The sequence below is a fragment of the Elgaria multicarinata genome, chromosome 7, assembly GCF_023053635.1.
Source record: "Elgaria multicarinata webbii isolate HBS135686 ecotype San Diego chromosome 7, rElgMul1.1.pri, whole genome shotgun sequence".
Taxonomy (NCBI): domain Eukaryota; kingdom Metazoa; phylum Chordata; class Lepidosauria; order Squamata; family Anguidae; genus Elgaria; species Elgaria multicarinata.
This window is the reverse complement of record NC_086177.1, coordinates 5247015-5268884: the sequence shown is the minus strand read 5'-3', so window position 1 is coordinate 5268884 and position 21870 is coordinate 5247015. Positions and strand designations below refer to the sequence as shown.

The window sequence follows — 21870 nt, the reverse complement described above, 5'->3', positions numbered from 1 at the left end:
CTGAGCTGACGACAAGGAAGAAACACAAAACGCAGCAAACAAGAGTTCAAAGTCTATGAAAAGCATCACAGTACTTTTCCTGGCAAGTTCTTAGCAATCCAAAGTTCCCATTAGAAGGAGAGTTCATGTGCAGGGTGCCTCCACAGGCTCAGACAATGGTGGACCCAAACAGGGAGGGTTTCAGGCAATGAAGAGGAGAAGGTTCCTAGCAAAGGTTCCTTGCTTTTGCTTCAGCTTAAATGTTCAGAAATACTATGGAATAAACAAATGGAGTGCCAAAAGGCATGTTAAAGTTAAAGTCCCAATTCACTCAACCAAACATTTCTAATTGCAGATATTAATTAGAATAGCTGTTTTTAAAAGTGAAGGCAACCAGATTACTTAAAATGGCTGCCACTGAAATGAAGATATCTGTTAACTCTAATTTGAGAAAACTGAGTAACTTTTCTTTCTCATATTTAGGTGATGTGTTCCACAAAATCAGTTCTGAGGATCACAGATGTTTGTCGTCAGCTTCACCACAAAACAATCCCACTAGTTTAGCACCACTTCCTTCCATTTCTCCTGTGGTGCTTTCTCCAGCTTCTACTGCCCATCTCTCAAGTCCTAATGCTCCATCATTCTCTAGAGTTAACACAACTGTTCCTTGCTTTGTGGATCCCCATTCAGGTGTTTGTCCCACAGCAGTTGTATCTCCTTCAGCCAAAGAGAGCTTAATTAGTGCTCCATCAAGTGTTTGCAGGTGAGATTTTGTTTGTCTTCACATCTGATTTAAAAGCCGCTATAAAAATATAAGAGATTGCAACACACCCACAATATATGATTAATTACTGAATTAATTATTTTCAGCACTTGCAGCATCCGAGAGGTATATTTCTGAGACTGGACTTTGACTTCTCTTTTTGTATTTGAATCCAAGAATAATAATCATTTTTACCAGAGATATGACTCAGACTGTTGATCAATTAGGATACACCTATGCAACCTTTACACAGCAGATAATCTCATTTGGAGCATTGCCTTTTTGCTGTTTTTCATTCTAAGCAAGACATTTCAAGATCACCTCCACAATTGGTGGCTTATATTGAGACCTGAAATGCTGCCTTGCATTTTTATTTATTTATTTATTGCATTTTTATACCGCCCAATAGCCGAAGCTCTCTGGGTGGTTCACAAAAATTAAAACCATAATAAAACTAACAACAGGTTAAAAACACAAATACAAAATACAGTATCAAAAGCACAACCAGGATAAAGCCACGCAGCAAAATTGATATAAGATTAAAATACAGAGTTGGAACAGTAAAATTTAAATTTAAGTTAAAATTGTTAAAATACTGAGAGAATAAAAAGGTCTTCAGCTGGCGACGAAAAGAGTACAGTGTAGGCGCCAGGCGGACCTCTCTGGGGAGCTCATTCCACAGCCGGAGTGCCACAGCGGAGAAGGCCCTCCTCTTAATAGCCACCTGCCTCACTTCCTTTGGCAGGGGCTCACGGAAAAGGGCCCCTGTAGATGATCTTAAGGTCTGGGCAGGTACATATGGGAGGAGGCGTTCCTTCAAATAACCTGGCCCCAAACCGTTTAGGGCTTTGAATTATTACTATTCCCTTAAGCTTAAATATTTTCTTAAACAATGACAGCCAATTGATCCAATTTATGGGCTGCGGTGTGATATACATGTCTCTATAGTTAAGTTAAGCTGTATAGATACGATCATAATCTTAAAACCACATTGCTAGATTATTACTTCTATCATTTGTAATCTGTCTTGATTATTTCCCATAGAAATAAAACTACAGTTGTCCTTTTTTAAAAACTGTGGAATTTCTAATTATGATAGAAGTTGCAGATGCAGGGAACTGCACGCCAATTTACTCTTTATTTATTTATTTATTTATTTATTTGAAATATTTATATCCTGCCTTTCTGCATTAGAAAGGCAAAAGGTGCCTAATAATACAAAACATAAATATACAAAATAATAATCAAACTCATTCCAGCATCACTAAAAGTCATGTATAACCTACAAGGTGAACTAATAAAAGTATTGGCGTAACAGAAATATAGCCCAGTCCTGGCAAGAGATTGTAACCCATGTAAATTAATTTTGATCCACGTTTTCCTTCATCAATCCAGAGGGAGAGGCGGGTAAATTATTATTATTATTATTATTATTATTATTATTATTATTATTATTATTATTATCATCATCATCATCATCATCATCATCATCATCTACCCTTGAGGTATAGCCCTAGTATCTGGGAGTGATCAGAGCAGGCAAAGTACCGAATACAAAAGACTGCCTTACAGAGCAATTATGTGCAGAAATATGTCATGTAACATTCATAGAATCATAGAATAGCAGAGTTGGAAGGGGCCTACAAGGCCATCGAGCCCAACCCCCTGCTCAATGCAGGAATCCACCCTAAAGCATCCCTGACAGATGGTTGTCCAGCTGCCTCTTGAATGCCTCTAGTGTGGGAGAGCCCACAACCTCCCTAGGTAACTGATTCCATTGTCGTACTGTTCTAACAGTCAGGAAGTTTTTCCTGATATCCAGCTGGAATCTGGCTTCCTTTAACTTGAGCTCTCAGTGGGAAATATTCCCAGATAAGTGAATATAGGATTGCATCCTTTCAAGCTGGAGGAACTGTTTTCAAGCACTGGAAATCAAATTATGTTCCCAAAATTGAATTATAAGTAGGAAACCATGTTAGATCTTGATAGTAAGGAAACAATAACATCACAAATGTCAGGCTTTGGATACCTATGACTCCAACTGGATAGAATCTTTATTTAAAATTCAGAATTTCACCTGTTTGGATGGATTTTCCATACTATCTTCTCTGCTTTCCCTATTCATCACCACCAACCTTTCTTCTGCTCTTTTTTTGTTTTCCTTATTTATTTTATTATTTCAGTTACTTTAGTTTGCATTGGGATAGACAGAAAGCTTGGGTTTACTACAGTACATATGTTGGACCACTGTGTAAGGTTAACTTAAAAGCAGTATAGATTTTGCAAATAAATAGCAAAGGCAACAGATGACGCTGTCACATCTTCCACGTATAGGTTTTCTTAGAAATCTGTGCCTCCTTTGAATAGACTGTCTGGTGATGCTTTTCAGCAAGGTATATATGAATTTAGGTACATTCTCTGAATATCCTGTGGAGTCTTGTGCAAGCCTGCAGCTTTACACATAATCATTACTCTGGGCATTTTTTCCAACTGGGAGATGTCAGGCTTATGTTTTCTTGCCTGATATACCATTTGCTGTTCTCCCAGATTTTTCATTATTTTTTTAAGTAGAATATTTCTGTGCTGCCCTTTAACTTCTAGAACACAAAAAGAGAGAATAGTCTCAGGAGGCTATAAACAAATTTATCGAAGAAAAGCCCAACGCGTTTCGGCTTCTTGCTTTTTATTAGGCCTTCTTCAAGGGCTTGTAGCAATACATATATAAAACATGAATGAGATAACACAACTAAAAAAAAGAAACCAAGTAGAAAAGCATATTGTGAGCACAGCCTGTGCATACCTGTAAACAATAACAAAATTTCAATATTACCATAAATGGTTCATAGAGCACATTTAGCCCCCATGGAGACTGAGCATTTAATTTCAAGATCCACTCCAACGCTTCTCCATTTTCAAAATCCACTAGATAACAGCTCCTTGAAGAAGCCCTAATAAAAAGCAAGAGGCTGAAATGTGTCAGTCATCCTGAGACTATTCTCTCTTTTTGTGTTCATCTAGCATGCTCACTTGCCTTGCAACCTCCTAGGAAAGCATGCAGCAAAGTGATTAAAAGCAATAAACACAAAAACAGCAGATCAAACAGTTTGATTACATATGACTCATTCAAAGAAGACAGAGCTCCTTGCATGTAGTAGTCATTCTTCAAGACTGGACCACCTAATGTCATATCCAGACCCCTCCCTTCCATTGGTTTATAATTTGTTAACCGATATCAGGGGCCCCTCCCCCCCTTTAATCATCCTTTTCCTAAACTAATCAGTCACAAAGCGTTACGGTGTCATTGTAGAAAGGTTACCACTGTTGAGTGCAAACAAGGGAAAGATAGGCAATGCTACCTCCTTCGTGACCCACCCTGCTTATTATATGACCTGTTTCTCCCAATAAGGCAGGAACTTGCCAAAACCACACCATGCAAGGAATTTACTCCTGGACCTGGCATGACCTGGGTTGCAATTTTTAAATGTGAGGTAACCGTGCTCAGCCATATTGTCCATTTAAAACTCCGTACCATACTACCAAACTCATGAGTGCCACGTTAATAGGAGTGTCTCTACATGAACAATTGATTGTACGCTCGTGATCAGCCACTCACAGTGGTTTGCGGGTCCTTTCCATAACGACATCAACTTTCAGCACCTCTTTCTTACCTTCCAAGGATTTCCACGACTTAATTTGAAACGGAAATAAACTAGTAACAAAAGGACTCGTTTTCCATCTCAGTTTGAAAAGAGGAAATCCTGCAATAAGATGAGACAGACCCCGCTGCACCTTCTTGTGGCTGTATAAAGGAAACATAAAGAACTCGTGGATAAAGGGGGGGAAAGGGAGGGGGAGGGAAAGCGCTTGTAAAGGGAGCATGTTGTGATCATGTGAGGAAATCAGAAGCAGAAAGGCACAATAAAGTTGCAACGTGTCCCCTGGTGTAGAAATGCTCTAGGTCAGTGGCTCCCAATTAGCTAAGTACTGCAGACCCCTTGTTTTTCAAATGGAAAAACAAAAGTAGATGGTTTTGAAAAATTTGTTATCTCTATGGTAGTTACCAGTGCGAAGCAATTTTTTGGAGAAAATAATGGGTAGCCCCTAATAAGCAAAGGATTTTAGGGATACTAAAAAACAGACCATAAAATTTGTGATATTTGTGATATTACCACGCAAAAGTGACAGTGATTTAGTTAGGAATATAAAGGCGAATTTAATTTTACTAACGTCTAGTTTACAATTGAGCAAATTATGACATGTCTAGCAGCTACTAAAACTAAATGTGATGGGAGAAACCATGCCTCTTTTTGTCCCGAACAATCCCTTCCACATCCGGTTCAATATTTCCTACTTTTAATCTCAAATCTGGATCAACATCAAGCCGATTTCTATGCTGGTTCTTCATATAACAAAATGTTGAAAATGTTTGTTCACAAAGATATGTGGAACAAAAGGGAACTAGATGTTTCAAAGCTTTTTCACCTAACTTCTTATAATCAGGAAAAACCTTCATCCAGAATTGGTCCAGTCTCTATTCTTTGAAAAATGATTTCAATGAACCATCACAAGTCACGTCAACAAGTGCATCTTGCTCTTCCGCAGATAGAGTTGTTAGCTGTACAACATCACCACATTCAAAAGGATTCCTTATCCATGAGTTTTCAGGATTAGGTGCGGGGAATTAATCTCTGAAGCTAGCCGCTAAATCACGCAGGTGCTCAGTGATGTTACATTTTACTTCTGGTAGGAATTTCTCATCAGTGGACTCCAGAAATGAATGGTGAATATTGGAATGGTGCCACGGACCCCCTGGGTGGGTTATGCGGACCTCCTGGGGTCCATGGACCACCAATTGGGAACCACTGCTCTAGGTTGCAAATGTAGGAAACCCATGATTTGCCACCATGACATGCGAAATGGGTCAATGTGTGTCAGATCGTGCTGCAAGAGATGACTGCTCAGGCAGCTGGGGGGCAAACATACTGCACTTTTTCCACTGGAAGTAGATAAAGGCATTGGGTATTCTGTTTAGTGGTAGGGGCAGGCAAACCATGTGCTCACTGAATATTAAGAACAAGTGAAGCAGGCAAAGTATAACCCTTGCCGCTTTCCTGCGAAGTAGAGGTGTATCTTACTTGTCTTGTAGTGGTGTCAGGTTCTTTCCTTTTTTCCTTCCCTGAATTTCTGTTGGCATTCCCATAGCTAGATCCTGGTTCTGTTCCCAAGGACAGTGTCCCCCGTCCTCTTTTTCTCTTTCCCCTTTACAATAGGCTCTAACGGGATAGGTGGAGTCAGATGTGTTTCATCTATTATTCAGGTAATTTTACAACCCCCCAAGAAATTGTTTTAAGTTTTACTTTATTTCCTTACCACATCAAATTACACTGCCTAAGTGTTGGTTTTAATTACTGGTCTTTTGTTCCAGAGGGGTAGCTGTGTAAGTCAGTTTAAACAAAAACAACAGAGACCCATGTGGCACCTAAAAGATTTATTATGGCATAAGCATTTGTAGAGTAGAGCCCACATCAGATGTATGGAGTGTTGTCCTCAACTAATTTTGTTGTTGTTGATGTCTAGAATGGGTTTTAAGAGAGGTTTTCTTCTGTAATGTAGCGACCCGAACTGTGAAGGCCATCATTGTGAGAACAGCAATATGTATGACCATCAACAGTACGATGGTGAGGACAGCGAAGATGAAGACAGCTGTTCAGAGCATAGCTCAAGTACCTCAACATCCACCAACCAGAGAGAAGGAAAATACTGTGACTGTTGCTACTGTGAATTCTTTGGTCACGGAGGCGTAAGTAATCTGTTTGTCTAACACAGATTTGTTTTTTTAAAATATGTTACTGCTACTTGTATATTTTAGTTTTGATTGTATTTGCAAAACATACTGAATTAGCTAGAGCTGCCAGCTTAGTTAGGCAATCCACACTTCATGTTGGACATTGGAAAACGTCAAAGCTAGATAGAGAAAGACTCACGGCTTCTGACCACTTCCAAAGCCTGGGGTCTGTGTGACTCTCATCGGCATTGGAGGGCTTGATATGGCTTGTTGGTCCTTTCCCACTCCTTGGCTTAATAGTTCTATGATTAAGAAATATAGGGGCGGGGGGTGCTTTTGGAAGGGAGGAAAAAACATCTCTGAACAAATTAGTGCTGCTGTGCTTTTTAGCAAAGCTTGCATGTAAAAGTAACTGTCACATTCAGCTGCCCTGAGACCCAGTGATGTAGGGCAGGATACAAATGCTTAAATAAAAAAATGCATGCATGGCAGTTCCCCTCTGCTTTTCCCTGTCCTGATTGCCTGGGGAACACCCCACTGCACAGAGAGGAGGACGGGGTGTCTGTTCCAGTCAGCCTGTTTCAAAATCTCCCAGCTTTAAAGGAACAAATGGCAGAGCCTTGGAACAGTAAGAACATAAGAAAAGCTATGCTGGATCAGGCCAAAGACCTCTCTAGTCCAGCGTTCTGTATGCACAGTAGCCAACCAGATGCCTTTGGGAAGGCCCACAAGCAGGACGTGAGTGCAGCAGCCTCCTCCGCTTGGGTTCCCCAGCAGCTGGCAAACAGAGGCAGACTGGTTTTGATACTGGAGGCAATATATAGCCATCATGACTAGTACCCACTGATAGCCTTGTCCTCCATGAATTTGTCTAAACTTTTTAAAAAGCCATCCAAGTTGGTGGCCATCAGTAGCAAATTTTAAACTATGTGCTCTGTGAAAGAGGTTCATCCTTTTGTCTGTCCTGAATCTTCCACTATTTAGCATTACGGGAGGTCCCCAGGTTCTAATATTATTTCTGGTTGTTTTTTAATTCATCTTTCTTTCCTTTTATTGTGAATTTAAGAGAACAAAATGGAATAACATTTGTTATTTTAAACCAAAGGAATCATAAACAAATTTTAAAAGTTCTGAAAATTATATATACATACACTCATACATACACACACACACACGACAGTATTGTTTCTTTCTAAAAATTAATGAAAGCACACCAATTCTTTAAAATATTCCGATATTTTTAAAATTATTTTTATATGTTGCCTCCTTTCTCTCACAATTTAACTGAATAATTGTACCTTTTGCCATAAACGGACCAAATTTTACATATAAAATAGTTATTCTTGAACTTCTCTCATTTCTAGCTATAGAGTGTTGTTTTGTTTTAAAGTTCACGCAGTATAATTTTAGCAGTTAATTAAGTTGGAGCTTCATATCTGATCAGAAATGCTTTGTTATTGTGCTTCTAATTATTACACTAGGTTGTTTAAACTTCTGATATTACACCTCCTTTGGACTATTTCTAAATTTTGAAGCTCTGTTTACTCTGATTTTAAAATTCTTTATTAGCCACCAGCGGCACCAACTAGTAGAAATTATGCTGAAATGAGAGAAAAACTTCGCTTGCGATTAACAAAGAGGAAAGAAGGACAACCCCAGAAACCAGATCTGACCACAGATAAGGAAAATATAGTTGATCATCGAAAAGTGGAAGATTTGCTACAGTTTATAAACAGCCCTGAGACTAAGCCTGTAAGCAGCACTCGGACAGCCAAAAGAGCAAGGCATAAGCAAAAGAAGGTAAGCCTAAATCTGTATTAGAGGGAGCCATACAGTGAAAGGAATGAAAGTAGGCATTGAGTTATTAAAGGCATTATTACATCCACAAGATGATACACTATTTTTGGTAGGCTGCGTTCCCTTATTAAGGAATGTAAAAGAGTTTACTCCAAAGGAAGTAATTAATTTGTCTTCTCATTAATATTTTTTTTTTTGCCAAACAGTGAACCTTCCTTTTCAGGAAGGTTTTGGGGTTTTATATTTTAAACACTTCTGGAAAATGTTTCAATGAGCATTTTCATAGTTGTTTTAATCTGTTGTTCTCATTTCTGTAATGTATTTTCTAGCTTTTTATGTGTATGATATTGTTTTTATATTTTATTGATTGTAAGCTGAATTGGTCTCTTTTTGAGGAAAGGTAGGATAAATTGTTTAATGCATGAATGAAAATGGCTTGATACTGGTGTCTAAAATTAATGAATACAAAAGTGAGGGATGAACTAACTGTTATATGCAAATGTATGTATGAAACCACAAAAGTTTTTTTACTTGCAAATAAACCCTCCTCAGTTTATATACAAACTTGTTTTCAAGATTCCCTGAGAGATGGGGGTTGCATTTGGACAGAATGCCAAACTTGAATGAGACTGAGGGCCTTCCTAGACGAGGGTTTAGCCCGGTGCGAGGCCCGGGCTCCCTGCTGTGCGTGCAGATGACGCACAGGGGATCCCAGGGTCAGGCTGGGCTAAACCCTCCCTTGGCCCGGGATAATCGGATCCACTTGTGGCAGGGTTTTTCCGCAGCTCCGGGAAAGTCTAGCTGTTCCGTGGCTTTTCCCGGCTGCTCACTTACTCGTTTAACCCTCACACATCCCCCGCTGCCCAGGTTCAAATGACGCAAGCTGCGGCTTGAATATTCAAAAACGGCCAGTTGACACTGCAGGCAGTCCACCATCGCTTAAACAAGCCACAGTGGGTAGCAATGATTGTGCAAACAAGGTCAGAGTGTGAGAATGTACATGATAAATCTATTTCATGTTGTGACAAAATATAAATATGTTATGCATTATGCGAAGGCACTAAGTTAAAACATGGCTTTTTCTCAAAGCCTTTGAGGGCTACATTTGCTTAAAAGTTGCACATAGTTTTATTGTTTTTCATTGCTTTTAATTTTTCTAATGGTTTTAGCTTGTTAATAGTTTAATACATTTTTAGCAGTGTACATTATTTAATGTTTTATACTGGTTGAATCGTTATTTTCTGCATGCCACCATGAGATCCCAATGATATAGGGTGGGATACAAATGTTTTAATAAAATAATTAATAAGATAAATAAATAAAGGAATGAACTATATCAAAAAAATTTTTTTAGAGCTATATCAAATTAATTTTGGAATCCCCATTGTCGTTTTTTAAAAACAAATTGTCTTTTTCACAGTTAAAAGAAAAGGCCCACATTGAAACAGGCGCTAGAGAACAGGAGCATCACCAGCTGCTTGAACAGCAACATCCAGAAGATGAGGAGGCACAACAACTGCAAGAGCTACAAGCTGTAAAGAAAAAGAAAAAAGAGAGAATGAGCACTCAGAAAGTGAAGGTGCATACTCAGAATTGTCAAGCAATGACGAAGTCTCTCCCAAACACCCCGGAAAGCATTCAGAATGAACTACTGGAAAAAATTGAAACTTACTCTGATTCAGCAGCAAAACATGTAAACTATGTTGAACAGGGGCCTGCTTCTGAAAATTTCTGTGAGGTGTCTAATCCAATAAATAGTAAAGACGCAAAGCTGCTCTTCAAGCCAGAGATGACAATGAAATCACATGAGCCCCTTTCTTTGCTCCTTAATATAATGCACCACCACACAGAAGATAAAAACAAACCGCAGATAACACAAATAAGTAAGCTGTTTGCTCAACAATTGAAAAAGCCTTCCAAAAAGACTGATGTGCAGCCTAAAATAAAAAACAAAATTCAGTCCAAGTCTCAAGTGGCAGAACTTCAGTCATGTACTGTCCCCAAATCAGAGGAGAAAAAACTAAGCACTATTAAAACAAAGCAACTGAACCCTGTAACAAAATCACCTTTTCTGAGAGGTTCCTTTTTTCCAAGTGAACAGTTGCATAACAAGCTGCTATTACAAGATTGTCCTCAGCCAAAAGGCAAGAGCAAGAAAAATAAGAAAAAGAAAAGTGATAAAGGCAACTTCTCAGTTGGTAAGCCTGTATTCAACCATTAGATTGATTTGCTTTGAACAGCTCTGCTGCTTCCCCAAAAGCAAAGGTAGCTGTATTGGCTGTAAAAAAATATATCCCAAAAACCATATTAGAGCAATACTTATATTAGGCCAATTCAAAGGTCATAAAAAATGTGCAGGGTTTTGAAATCTACAGATTCCTTTCTTCATCAGGTAAGACGTTACAAAAAGCAGGTTCTAGGATGGGAGGAGGGACAGGAGGGTGGGAGGGAAGTCTGACAGTGTTGAAGTTGTGACGTCTGCATGATGACAGTCTTGAGATGAAATGTGGGAGAAGCTTGCAGACATTCAAATTAGGCTTTACCAGGGTGAGGGTGAGGGTGAGGGGCTGCTGGGGTGAGGAAACAAACAAATGGTTGAAAATATGAAATCCAACTTTTACTCAGAACTGCCTCCATCCTTAGATGAAGCACACAGGTTCCTTGGTAGGTGGGAACAATCTAAAACAATCCCCAGCTTTGTTGCTATAAAAAGCTGTCTAATTTCTCTATACTTTTTTCCACATGCTTCACCCTGCATTTACGTTCCCTGTGTTATCAGGTCCTTTGTCATCCCAAGCTAAAGCCAAGCGTGTGTGTGGCCTTTCCCCCCCTGCCCTAGTGCCTTTGTGTTGGTCATACAGCTGTCTTTCTATGCCGCCTCATATGACATGCCACACAGCACCTAGCCTTAGAGCATCCCTGGCACATCTTTGGTCTGTGTGCTGGATGGCCTGGGAAGGGAGCCTGTAGTTGTGTGCCTAAAGGTGAGGCAAGGAGGGGCCTCCGGTTAGAGGAATGGGCTTGCTGTGACGCCGTACACTTGGCACGATAGCAGTGCAGTGAGCATTGGTGTGGGAGGGGACTACACCGACCAATGAGAGGCCGTTCCACACCTGGTTCCATTTGCGTACATGGAGCAGGATTGCAGCTGACAGAAATAATAAACGAATTTAAATTCTTTGAGGCAGGGCAGTCATATCCCCTCCCACTAGCTAGGAGGCAGAGCCAGGTTTCTGATTGACTCTTCTCTGAGAGGGATTTTCAACTTGCCCTGCCCTGTTCTGCCTAGAAGCTGGATAGCAGAGTCTCAGCAAGGCCCCATAAAAGCCAGATGGTTTCAAATTTAAATCATGATTTTTCCTTTCCTTTCCCCTTGTTTTTACTTTGGCTCTTCTCCTTCCTGCTCCAACACATCCTGAGTAGGATTAAGCCCTCCACAGGATTTTGTGAGTAGGCTCTTCAGTAGGCCCACTGAATACCAAGCATGGAAGGGGGTGACAGTCCTTCTCTCCCAACCCTCCAGCAACTGTCCTTTTTCCCTTCTGTCCTGCTGTGCAGGAGTGATGCAAGTGGCAACGTTGTTGCCCTCTGCTCCTGGTACAACCAGAGGACGAATTGCAGGCAGTAGCTTCATGTCTGCCTTTTTGCTTCGGCTTGGCTGTGAAGTGAGCAGTGGCGGCTGGAAGACACAGCTCTTCACATTTTCTTGTTCTCTTTTCACAGCAAAGCTAGTGAGATAGTCCCCTGGGCATATTCTGAGACCCATCAAACATTCTAATATCCCCCTCACTGGCCAAGGAGACCAAAGTTGCCTGTGATTTTGGCCTTGTCAGTTCGCCTCCACTGAATTCTTCTGAGTCACTAGGATCTATTGACTCAAGAGCCAGTACAGCATCCAAATCTCAATATATTCAATTAAATAATGTAGGCTGAGTGGAAGTGGTTGAGTAAATCTGGCTAATTAGATTTGGTTTTGTTGACCCTGTTGGTTTCTTGAAGACTCTCTACTAATTAGAGAAAACATACCTGATCTGTTGTACTCAGACAAAGACAACATTCTTGTGATTTTGGAATTCTTTCAGAATGGTCTACAAATGGCCAGTTTGTAACAACCTAAAAAGCTGGGCTGCTACCCTCAACAGTATTGTGGGTTTTAAAAGAGAATGAATGGCAGCACATCTGCATATTTGGCATTTCCTGAAGGGAACTGCTTTGATTAATCTTTCCACAATAGATTGTTTCCTCAACTGAAATCTAAACTGATTGCTGAAAACATGCAGTCACCTTTTGAGCCTATGACTACAATTCCAATAAAGATGCTTAGCTCTAAGATGACATTTATAGTTTCTATAACTTAGCTAGAAAGGTTTCCAAACTAGAAGCACTCTTATCTAATCAAGGACTTTGTACTGTTCACAGTGATAACATGGTATTGATGCCAGATCCTGTCTTTATGCCAATGGTCAGCTGGAGTTTTCACCATTCATGAGATACTCTCTTCCCCTCTGCCCTAATTCCATTCACACACAGGAACAATTCTGGTGTGAACCGGATGTCAGTTGGGCCCCTTGTTTTACGTATCTAGAACTGAAGGACTGAGTCTTTATTTGTGTCCTTCAATCTCCTGTTAGGATAGATGATGTCCAAGAACACATTATTTCTGCGGGTAAAGAACGATATTGTATTAGTTTATAATTTTCTGAACAAAGTTCCGCCTCAAAGTGTCATAGTGCATTCCCTGCAGAGTGCAACTGTTCCTGTTGCATTCTGTCCGCCTCCCGTCATTTCTTGAGGAGCAGCATGGACATTAGTACTGTATTTCTTTGATTGTAAGACGCCATCGATTGTAAGACGCACACTAATTTCAGTACCACCAACAGAAAAAACAACAACCGTAAGACACAACCGCAATTCTAAGACGCACCCCGTTTTTAGAGATGTTTATATCGGGAAAAAAGTGTGTCTTAGAATCGAAGAAATGGGGTAAGTGCATTCACAAAGCATTACAAGGTGGACATGTTTGCATTTGCTGATGCAGGATTCAGACAATGGATTCTGCAAAATGTTCTGTGACAGCAAGGACTCATGATCCAAACATTTTCCCACGCTTTTTAATGCTGCTACATACTGCTGTGATATATCTTAAAGGATAATCATCATCCTCCTGCCCTTCCTAAGAGAAAATGAGAATTTTAATATTTACTGTAAATCCTTGATTTTGAGGAAGGCGTTCTTGGGATCAGCTCTTCCTTCTGGACAATAACAATATGTAGGGAGCGTAAGTCTCCTGGGTCTTCTGCCTCCTTCTTTAAGAAGCGTTATGGTTTCTTTTACTAGTACACAATCCAGTTGGCATGTACTTGTTTACTATATTAGTTCTATTGTTAACACTTTTTTTCTTGGGAACCTGCAACTTTCCCCACCTGGTCTGGGGAAATTGAGGTCTCTTCCCAAGGAGGAGTCAATCAGCAAGTCAGCTCTGCCTCCTAGCTAGTAGGAGAGGGTATCCCAAAAAATAATGACTGCCCTCTTGCCTTCCTCGAGAATAAGAGTTTGCCGTAAATGTACATTTTCAATTTTCTTGTATCACATGCTGCATGTTCAAAGCTTTTCACGGTCTAGCTCCTGCCTATCTCTCCTCTCTCATCTCACACTATTGCCCCGCTCGTGCTCTTCGCTCCTCTGATGCCATGCTTCTTGCCTGCCCAAGGGTCTCTACTTCCCTTGCTCGGCTTCGCCCATTTTCCTCTGCTGCCCCTCATGCCTGGAATGCTCTTCCAGAACACCTGAGAACTACCAACTCAATCACAGCTTTTAAAACACAGCTAAAAACTTTTCTTTTCCCTATAGCTTTTAAACTTTGAGTTTGTTCTGACTCTATACTGTTAGCTTCACCCTTCCTGGTGCCTGTTTACACTTCCCTGTGCCTGTTTGCATTCTCCTTCCCTCCTTATTGTTTACTACAACTTTATTAGATTGTAAGCCTATGCGGCAGGGTCTTGCTATTTACTGTGTTATCTGTACAGCACCATGTACATCGATGGTGCTATATAAATAAATAATAATAATAATTAGTATGAAAATCATAAACTATTCAGTAAGGCCAAAGTTAAAGCACTTAAAAAATCCACTTATCCCAGTTGAAGAGTTAAGTGCATTCAATTTCCTGTTGAAGTCAGTGTGGCTAACTGTTCAATATTATACATGTGTAGTCAGAAGTAAGTCTCATTGAGTTCAGTGGAGCTTACTTCCAGGTAAGTGGGTATAGGATTGCAGCCTTAGTGCTTAGTTTTGGCTGGAGCATGCCCATACATTGTATCAACTGAACAGTAGTGTTAGCTAAACCTACAGTTCTCTTTATGCTCACGTGGGTCTCAGTCTGTTGAACTTAGTGGGACATCTTCCATTCATGCAAACACTGGATTGCAATGATTTGTGAAGCAAAAACATCTTAACTTTCTCTTCAAGCATATGTAGAGATATAAAATTTCTAGAACTTTTGCAAATAAGGAGGGGATATTTAGGAGTTTGAAACATGCTTTTCTTACAGTCAGTTCTCAACTTAGATTATTTCTTTAAGGGCATAAAATACATTATATGTAATTTAGCATATAATTTAGGCTTCCATTTTTCAGTTAGAATATGGGGGGGGAGCTTAGGGGTAGGCAGGAACATCCCCCCCCCCAAGTATCCATTTTTTCCTGGGTCTTCACAACTCTTAATACCAGGTTTATTTCTCAATCAAGCTACCCTGGCAGCCTGTTGAAGGGCAGGGTAGAAATAAAATATAATTTTTTTTTCATACAACATGTATTATACTTTGTGGGAATTCTATGTGCTTAAAATTCTTGTTGTAACTTGTTGATTAGTTTGGCTTTGTTTCCTTATTTAGATTTACAAGTTGGGAGGTCCACAAATACTCCAAGAGGACAGTGGTGGTAGCTCCTCACATATTTATTTATTTACATATTTGATATATTTCTTAGCAGCCTTTCAAGACCATGATCTTCCCAAGGTGACTTACAATATAAAAACAGTAGAATTCCATATCAAATTATAAAAGCACCTTAAAATGTAAATAATTTTTAAATAAGCCAGTTAAAAATATAATTCAATTTCAAATACCTAATAGCAGCAAATACTATAAAACCTTTCTATTTAAAAGCTAGAGAAAACCAGTATGTATTTAAAACCCTCTTAAAATCAGTTAATCAGCCGACCATGTATGTCTCAGGACGGAATTCTGTAGGGTGGAGGCACCATTGAGAAGGCCCACTCTGTAATACCTGTCAGCCTTACTGATCTTAGTGGCAAGCTAGTGAGTATGGCCTCCAGAGATGTTCTTAAAGTGTGGGTAGGCTCCTACGAGTGTAGGGGGCCTTTCAAATCACCTGGATCAAGTAGTTGGGGCATTATAGATTAACACTAACACTTTGAATTGGGCCCTGAAATGCAGTGGCAACTAATACAGAATTAGTACAATATGATCCGACCATCTAGTCCCAACAAAGATGCAAGCGGGCACATTCTGTACCAGCTGAGTCCAAAAGGGTCTCCAAGCAATGCACATGGCCCTTCAGATGGAGTGCAACCCCATTCAATGCTAGTTGAATCCTTCTATCTACATCTGAAGGTTTCTGTAGCTGAGGTACTTTCATCTTGTCTGGATTAAGTTTCTGCTTGTTCACTCTCATCCATTCCAGAATTGCCGCCAGTCACCTAGTCAGGAATACCACAGGCTCCCTGGGTTTAGTAGGTGGAAACAAAGGTAGAGCTATGTGTCATCTGCATGTTGGTAACGCAGCAGCCCAAACCTATGTATGATGTCCCCCAGTACTTTTATGTAGATGTTAAATAGGATGGAGGACAGAATGCAGCACTGCAGGACTCCACAGACCAAAGGCCAGAGCAGAAATCCCCAAGCACCACCTAATGTGGTTGACTAGACAGGTAAGATCAGAGCCACTGTAACATGATGCTCCCCAAACCTAACTCAGCTAGCCAATGTGGAAGGATACCATGGTTGATTTAATTGTTCAGAACATTCTGTTCCTGCAGGAGGGTTTTGTGCATGCGTCGGCTTCCCCAGAACAGGAAGGGAGTTGTCTCCTTTAATGAAAAGATACTGTTTTTAATGGGAAAATTTCTTTCTGTTGGCTTCTGAAGTTCTTCTGCGTATGTAGAAACACCTGCATTGTCTCTTGGTACCTGCAAATCACCGCCCTTGAGCCCATCATGTGATAGTGATTGTTTGTAGGTTACAACTCAGATATGAAAGGTTTCATATTGCAAAATCCCACAACTTAAAACTTATGAACATTAAGTTTAAAGACCAAATTAAAGTTCTTAAAGTGAAGTATTTAAATGCATAATTTCATCTAGTAGAAAATGTATGTTTAATCTCCAATGTTGCTTCAATGTATATATTTTCATTTGTTTTATAAAGAAAAGTACGATCTGAAATTAAACTTCATACTATTTGATTTTGCAGACGATGTATTTTTGCCCAAAGACGTTGACCTAGACAGTGTGGAAATGGATGCAACGGAGCGGGAAGTGGAATATTTTAAAAGGTAAACATATAAAAAATGCCTGCCTTGTTGTTATTCTCTAAGGATGACCCTTCATTACCCATGATGTGGAACTCTGAGGAAAAGGCCTCTGGTCTGTTCTGTTTTGCCCTGTGGGATGCTTTGACTGGCCTTTCCTTTCCCACATTTTGATCTGTGGATGCCTCGCCTCTGCTGAGCTCCAGGTGCCCGACTGCCCAGCAGATCTGCACCAGGAAAGGTGCCCTGCTCACCAAGCACTTCTTAGCTATAAACTGAAGATCCCCTCAATGCCTAGGGCTGAAACTGCTCAAAGTGCAAGACCCCAAAGAGGAGGTTTGACAACCTGAGTTTGAAGGATATGGCTCCAGTGGTTTTTTAAAATAATAATTTTAAAACCTTGAACTTTTTTTTAAAAAAACCTAAACATCAATGGATGAACAGACACGCTTCAAATTTGGCATGGCTAAAGCCCTACTTAAGAGTTCTCGTGGTGCCATTTCATCGCTTTATCTTTAAAAATGGAGCAGTAAGCATTTTTGTTAATTCCCATTGAACAAGAGCTGCCCTTTGGGTGGGGAGGATGGGAAAAATCCAGATTTATAATGGGGGAGGATCCTTGGAATATGGGAGTTACTGAGAATCAAATGGGACCTTGGGTGTAAACTGGACTTCTGGGCTATCAGTTGCCTTTCTCTATTATGGCTTGAGTCCATTAGACTGTCGGGGTTGTTGTTTTTTCTTAAAAGGAAATGGTTAAAGAAGTATTATGTGGAAACTGTCATAGGTATACGTTTTTAAATACGTTTTCGTAAAATATTTTGAAGGCTCCAATCTTATGCATGTTCACCAGGGATTAAGTCCCACTAGGACTTATTTCCAGGTAACCAAACATATTGTCTCATACATTTTCTGAGGGCAAGTATGGTTGCTTACTTTTATCGTGCAGCCCAGTCCTGTATGTCAGCATTGTGGTTATGCATGCGATGGTTGCTTGCTAGCAGGTGAATGAAAAAGGATAATGGCTGGTGAATTCTTGTAAAGAACCTTTATCTTTGAAAAATATTCAAACAAGTTAGTAATTATATCAGATCTTTTTGATCATCTGTTAGAGTGATTCCGTTGTCGCAGTACGACAATGGAACCAGTTACCTAGGGAGGTTGTGGGCTCTCCCACCCTAGAGGCCTTCAAGAGGCAGCTGGACAACCCTCTGTCAGGGATGCTTTAGGGTGGATTCCTGCATTGAGCAGGGGGTTGGCCTCGATGGCCTTGTAGGCCCCTTCCAACTCTGCTGTTCTATGATTCTATGATTCTATGTGTCTACATTATCTCTTCTTTTTTAGTTAAAATTAACTCTAACCAAGCATTAACAAGTTATATTTTAAATAGCTAGTAATTAGAAAGCTAGCCATTGGTAACTGATCAAAAGAAATTGTGATGATAATATCCTTCCTTGATAAGTGATTGATTTCCTTTTTATTTCCTACAGATTCTGCTTGGATTCTGCCAGGCAAACAAGGCAACGACTTTCCATCAATTGGTCCAATTTTAGCTTGAAGAAAACCACCTTTGCTGCCCAGTAGAGGGCACAATATGGAGTATGAATTACTAACTTCACTTTCCCCTTTGCTGAAAACTGCTGTGGCCTTGAAACAACTTCATTGGCAGTGCTGTGTGGATCTTCACTGATAATTTAGCCTTCCCCCTGATTATTCTAGAAGACTGAAACATTGCTACTTTCTCCCTACATTTATTAGTTTTTGTGATTGAAGTCTGTGAATGGAACTTTCCTGATTGTAGCCTGCAGTTGTTGGAATTGAAACAGTAGCATGTTTCCAGTCTTGGGAGGAAACCTTGGCCTCAAAGGTTTTAAGCACCTGCATTGAAACAAAGCTCCTAATTTGCCTCAGCTGCCATGGTGTTTGCCATTTCGCTGTGACTTGTCCTTTATATAGAGTAATGGATCCATCAAACTCTGCACTTCTCTGCTATTATAGACATTTCTGAACAAAGTGTCGTGGAAAAATTCATCTTCCGGGACAAGCATCTACTTTTGTTTTTCACAATCTACTGTTAAGAATGTACAAGTTAAGCTATTTGTGTTTTGATCCCTGATTTATAGCCAGGTTGTGTAAAAAAAAAATACTTGCAGAAGAAAGTTTACCAAACAAGAGTACTTGTATATCTAATCAGTAAAATTGTATAGCTATATTAACACTGAAGACTATCTGGCTAATTTTTAACATATTGTTAAGTAATATTAAAATCATGCCTTTCTTGTTGAAAGATGGAATACATTAGTAATCACAAAAGTTTTCTGTTCTGTGTTTTTTGCTGCGATAGTGGAAGGTGATGGAAAGCCAGTGTTTCGAATGCATTGTAGATGAGAGAGACCATGGCCTCATTTAGAAGACACCTTAAACCACAGGTTTAACCGTGTTGGTAAAGCCAGAAAGCCGGGCCGTGTTCAGAAGACACCTTAAACCATGGCTTGAACACGGCCCGGCTTTCTGGCTTTACCAACACGGTAAAACCTGTGGTTTAAGGTGTCTTCTGAATGGAGCCAATATATGGATGATTTGTATATTTTGTTTTTATGTGTTTGTAAAAGTGCCTTAAGAAAACTTCCTTTGAAGAATGAGATAAAAACCCACAATAGAATAGAGTGTGCAACTCACACACCTCTTTAACAGGGGTGTCTGGGTTCAGACAACATGATAACCTGTGGTGGTTTAAATAGTCAGTGATCTGTTATTTAACCTACCACAGGTTATCGTGTTATATGGAGGTTTTTTTAAAAAACAAATGGTTGGTTATTTGGCCAAAATAACCAACACAAATAACTAACGCTGTGCAGAGTTGGCTATTTGAACCACCACTGGTTATTGTGTTGTGTGGAGATCACTGTTGGTTATTTCATTGGCCACCATTGGTTATTTTGTCAGCCACAGAGTTGCAAGGCAAGAGCGGTCAAAGCGGTGGCTGCTGCTCTACTCCAGCTGGCAGGATAGATTTTTGGCAGCAATGGCTGATGGGATGTTAGCAGAAGGATTGAGGGGGGAGAGAGGGTGGGGGATGAGTGAGTCCACTCAGTGTGGACTAATAGTCAACGCTGATCCTAATCCACACCACGGTTGATAATTATCATGTTGTGTGGGGAGTACCCCTAGATAAACAACTGTCGAGTTGATTATTACCCTACCATTGACTATCGTGTTGTCTGAACAAGAGCCACTCAATTATCTGATATGCTTAGGCTGTTAGGTAGGAGTTCAGAGTGTAACAGGTAGAATACATTAATTCAGAAGGAAAAGTTGAAGTTAATGTAATATCTCAATTTAAATTCTATGTACCATTGTGATCCTATCCCTGACATGCCCATTTAGTATGATATAATTGTTCTCCAATCCTTGTGTGCAGTGGAGCACAACACTATGCTAGTAGAGCAACAACGTAAGAACTTTGTCCAGGGAGCAATCTGTCTCTGGCAAAGCTCTTACATTAGCAGGACTTCACCAGTACTATGGGGAAAACTGGGTTGAATTGGAGTGTGGCAGGGGAAGAATGGAAGCGAGTCAGAATATTGTGCTCACTCAGAAGTTGGTCCTGCACTCAACAATAGTGTAATGTTCCCCCTGCAAAAGTGGTGGCATAAATTAAAATATTCTCATTGGAGTCAATGAACCTGGGACACAAGCCTTCCCCCAGTCGTATGAGAGGCTGTGATTCTTTGCAGCCATTTGCAGTACATCACCAAGAGTATAAAAGACCAGGGAACTCTGCTCATGTCAAAACATGAAACAGAGGACCATGCCACTCTGCCCCCACTTCTAGAAAATTAGGAGCAGTCAAGTAGGAACGGTGGTGATGAGACACTTTGCACAAACAACAAACAGGGAGAACACAAAGAATAAAGGGCAAATTAATAGTAGCACCAATCTTTTCAGATCCCCTGTCCAGGGTTTCAAACAGGAACATCCACCAGGAATATCAACTCCACTCATGCAAGTGGGGCAGCAAGGAATAAAAGCTCCTAACAAGGTAAGCGAAGGAGAAGGAACTTGTGCATCAAAATATGACACCTACATGTGCTGTGTTAAAATGGAAAGTGTAATATAGACCCAAAGTGTGCAGCAAACAACTGGAACGTAGGGTAAGGAAGCAGTGCTTGACATTGTTTCTCCTCAAGGATTGGCAGGGATACACTAAAAACACACAACCTTGAACTTTCTAAAGAAATTCATCATTTGGGGTTAGATCCAGAGAAAAGCACACGTAGCAGATCTGGCGAAAGCTGACAACCCCACCCCTCCCCGCACTCCAGCAGCAGCCAACTCCCAGCCCCACAGTGCACCCAATTAAGTCCACCCAGTCCACGCTCAGGGAAGCTTTAGCAAGGAGCTGCCATGCGAGAAGGGTTGGTGGAGTCGGCTTCCACCAGCTCTGTTATGGGCGTCTCCCTGGATGCAATCTTTAGTCTCATTAGTTCGCTGAAGAGAATAACTGGGAAGGATGATAGACAATAGTAAGGTGCATGAGTGCAGTCAGCAGGTAACAGTCCCAGGTACAATCCACATTGGCTGGCTTCACATGATAGGATAAACCACAGTGGTTTGTGAGCTTGTTTGTGCCCTTGTGGGTTACTTGTGCAGACAATTCAGCATGGCTTGTGAACCATGCACAAGCCACCCTGAGAGCCCGTGGGTTATTGAGGGAGGCTTGTTCTCAGGGTGGTTTGACATGATGTCCGAACCTGATGTGGCTTAGCAGCATCTTCTCGGCACAGCTACAAAGCCGCCTGGGAAGAGTGACAGCAAGCCTGTGCTGCTCCTTGCAGCCTTGCTAGTGCCCCCTTCACTGATACCGACACGACACTTTGGAATGGCCAAAAATCAATAGCAACCTTTTAAAAAATGCATTTGTTGGTGCTTCAGAGGTATGGAAACAGGTTTGTAATTTTTTAATTATCCTCCCCCCACCCCCAGTCTTCACAAGT

At 40.5% G+C, this 21870-nt stretch overlaps 1 protein-coding gene across 3 annotated transcripts in view; it reads left to right on the top strand.

Moving 5' to 3' along the window:
• The window catches only part of FAM193A (family with sequence similarity 193 member A), a 66720-nt gene extending 47534 nt beyond the window's left edge, over positions 1-19186 (top strand). For all 3 annotated transcript variants that reach the window (XM_063130142.1, XM_063130139.1, XM_063130140.1), the window contains 6 exons: positions 463-742; positions 6356-6542; positions 8097-8327; positions 9745-10522; positions 16816-16897; positions 18364-19186. In XM_063130142.1, coding sequence (XP_062986212.1) covers positions 463-742; positions 6356-6542; positions 8097-8327; positions 9745-10522; positions 16816-16897; positions 18364-18457 — 1652 coding nt within the window. In that variant the 3' untranslated portion in view covers positions 18458-19186. The remainder of the gene's footprint in view (positions 1-462; positions 743-6355; positions 6543-8096; positions 8328-9744; positions 10523-16815; positions 16898-18363) is intronic.
• Positions 19187-21870: the final 2684 nt, after the last annotated feature.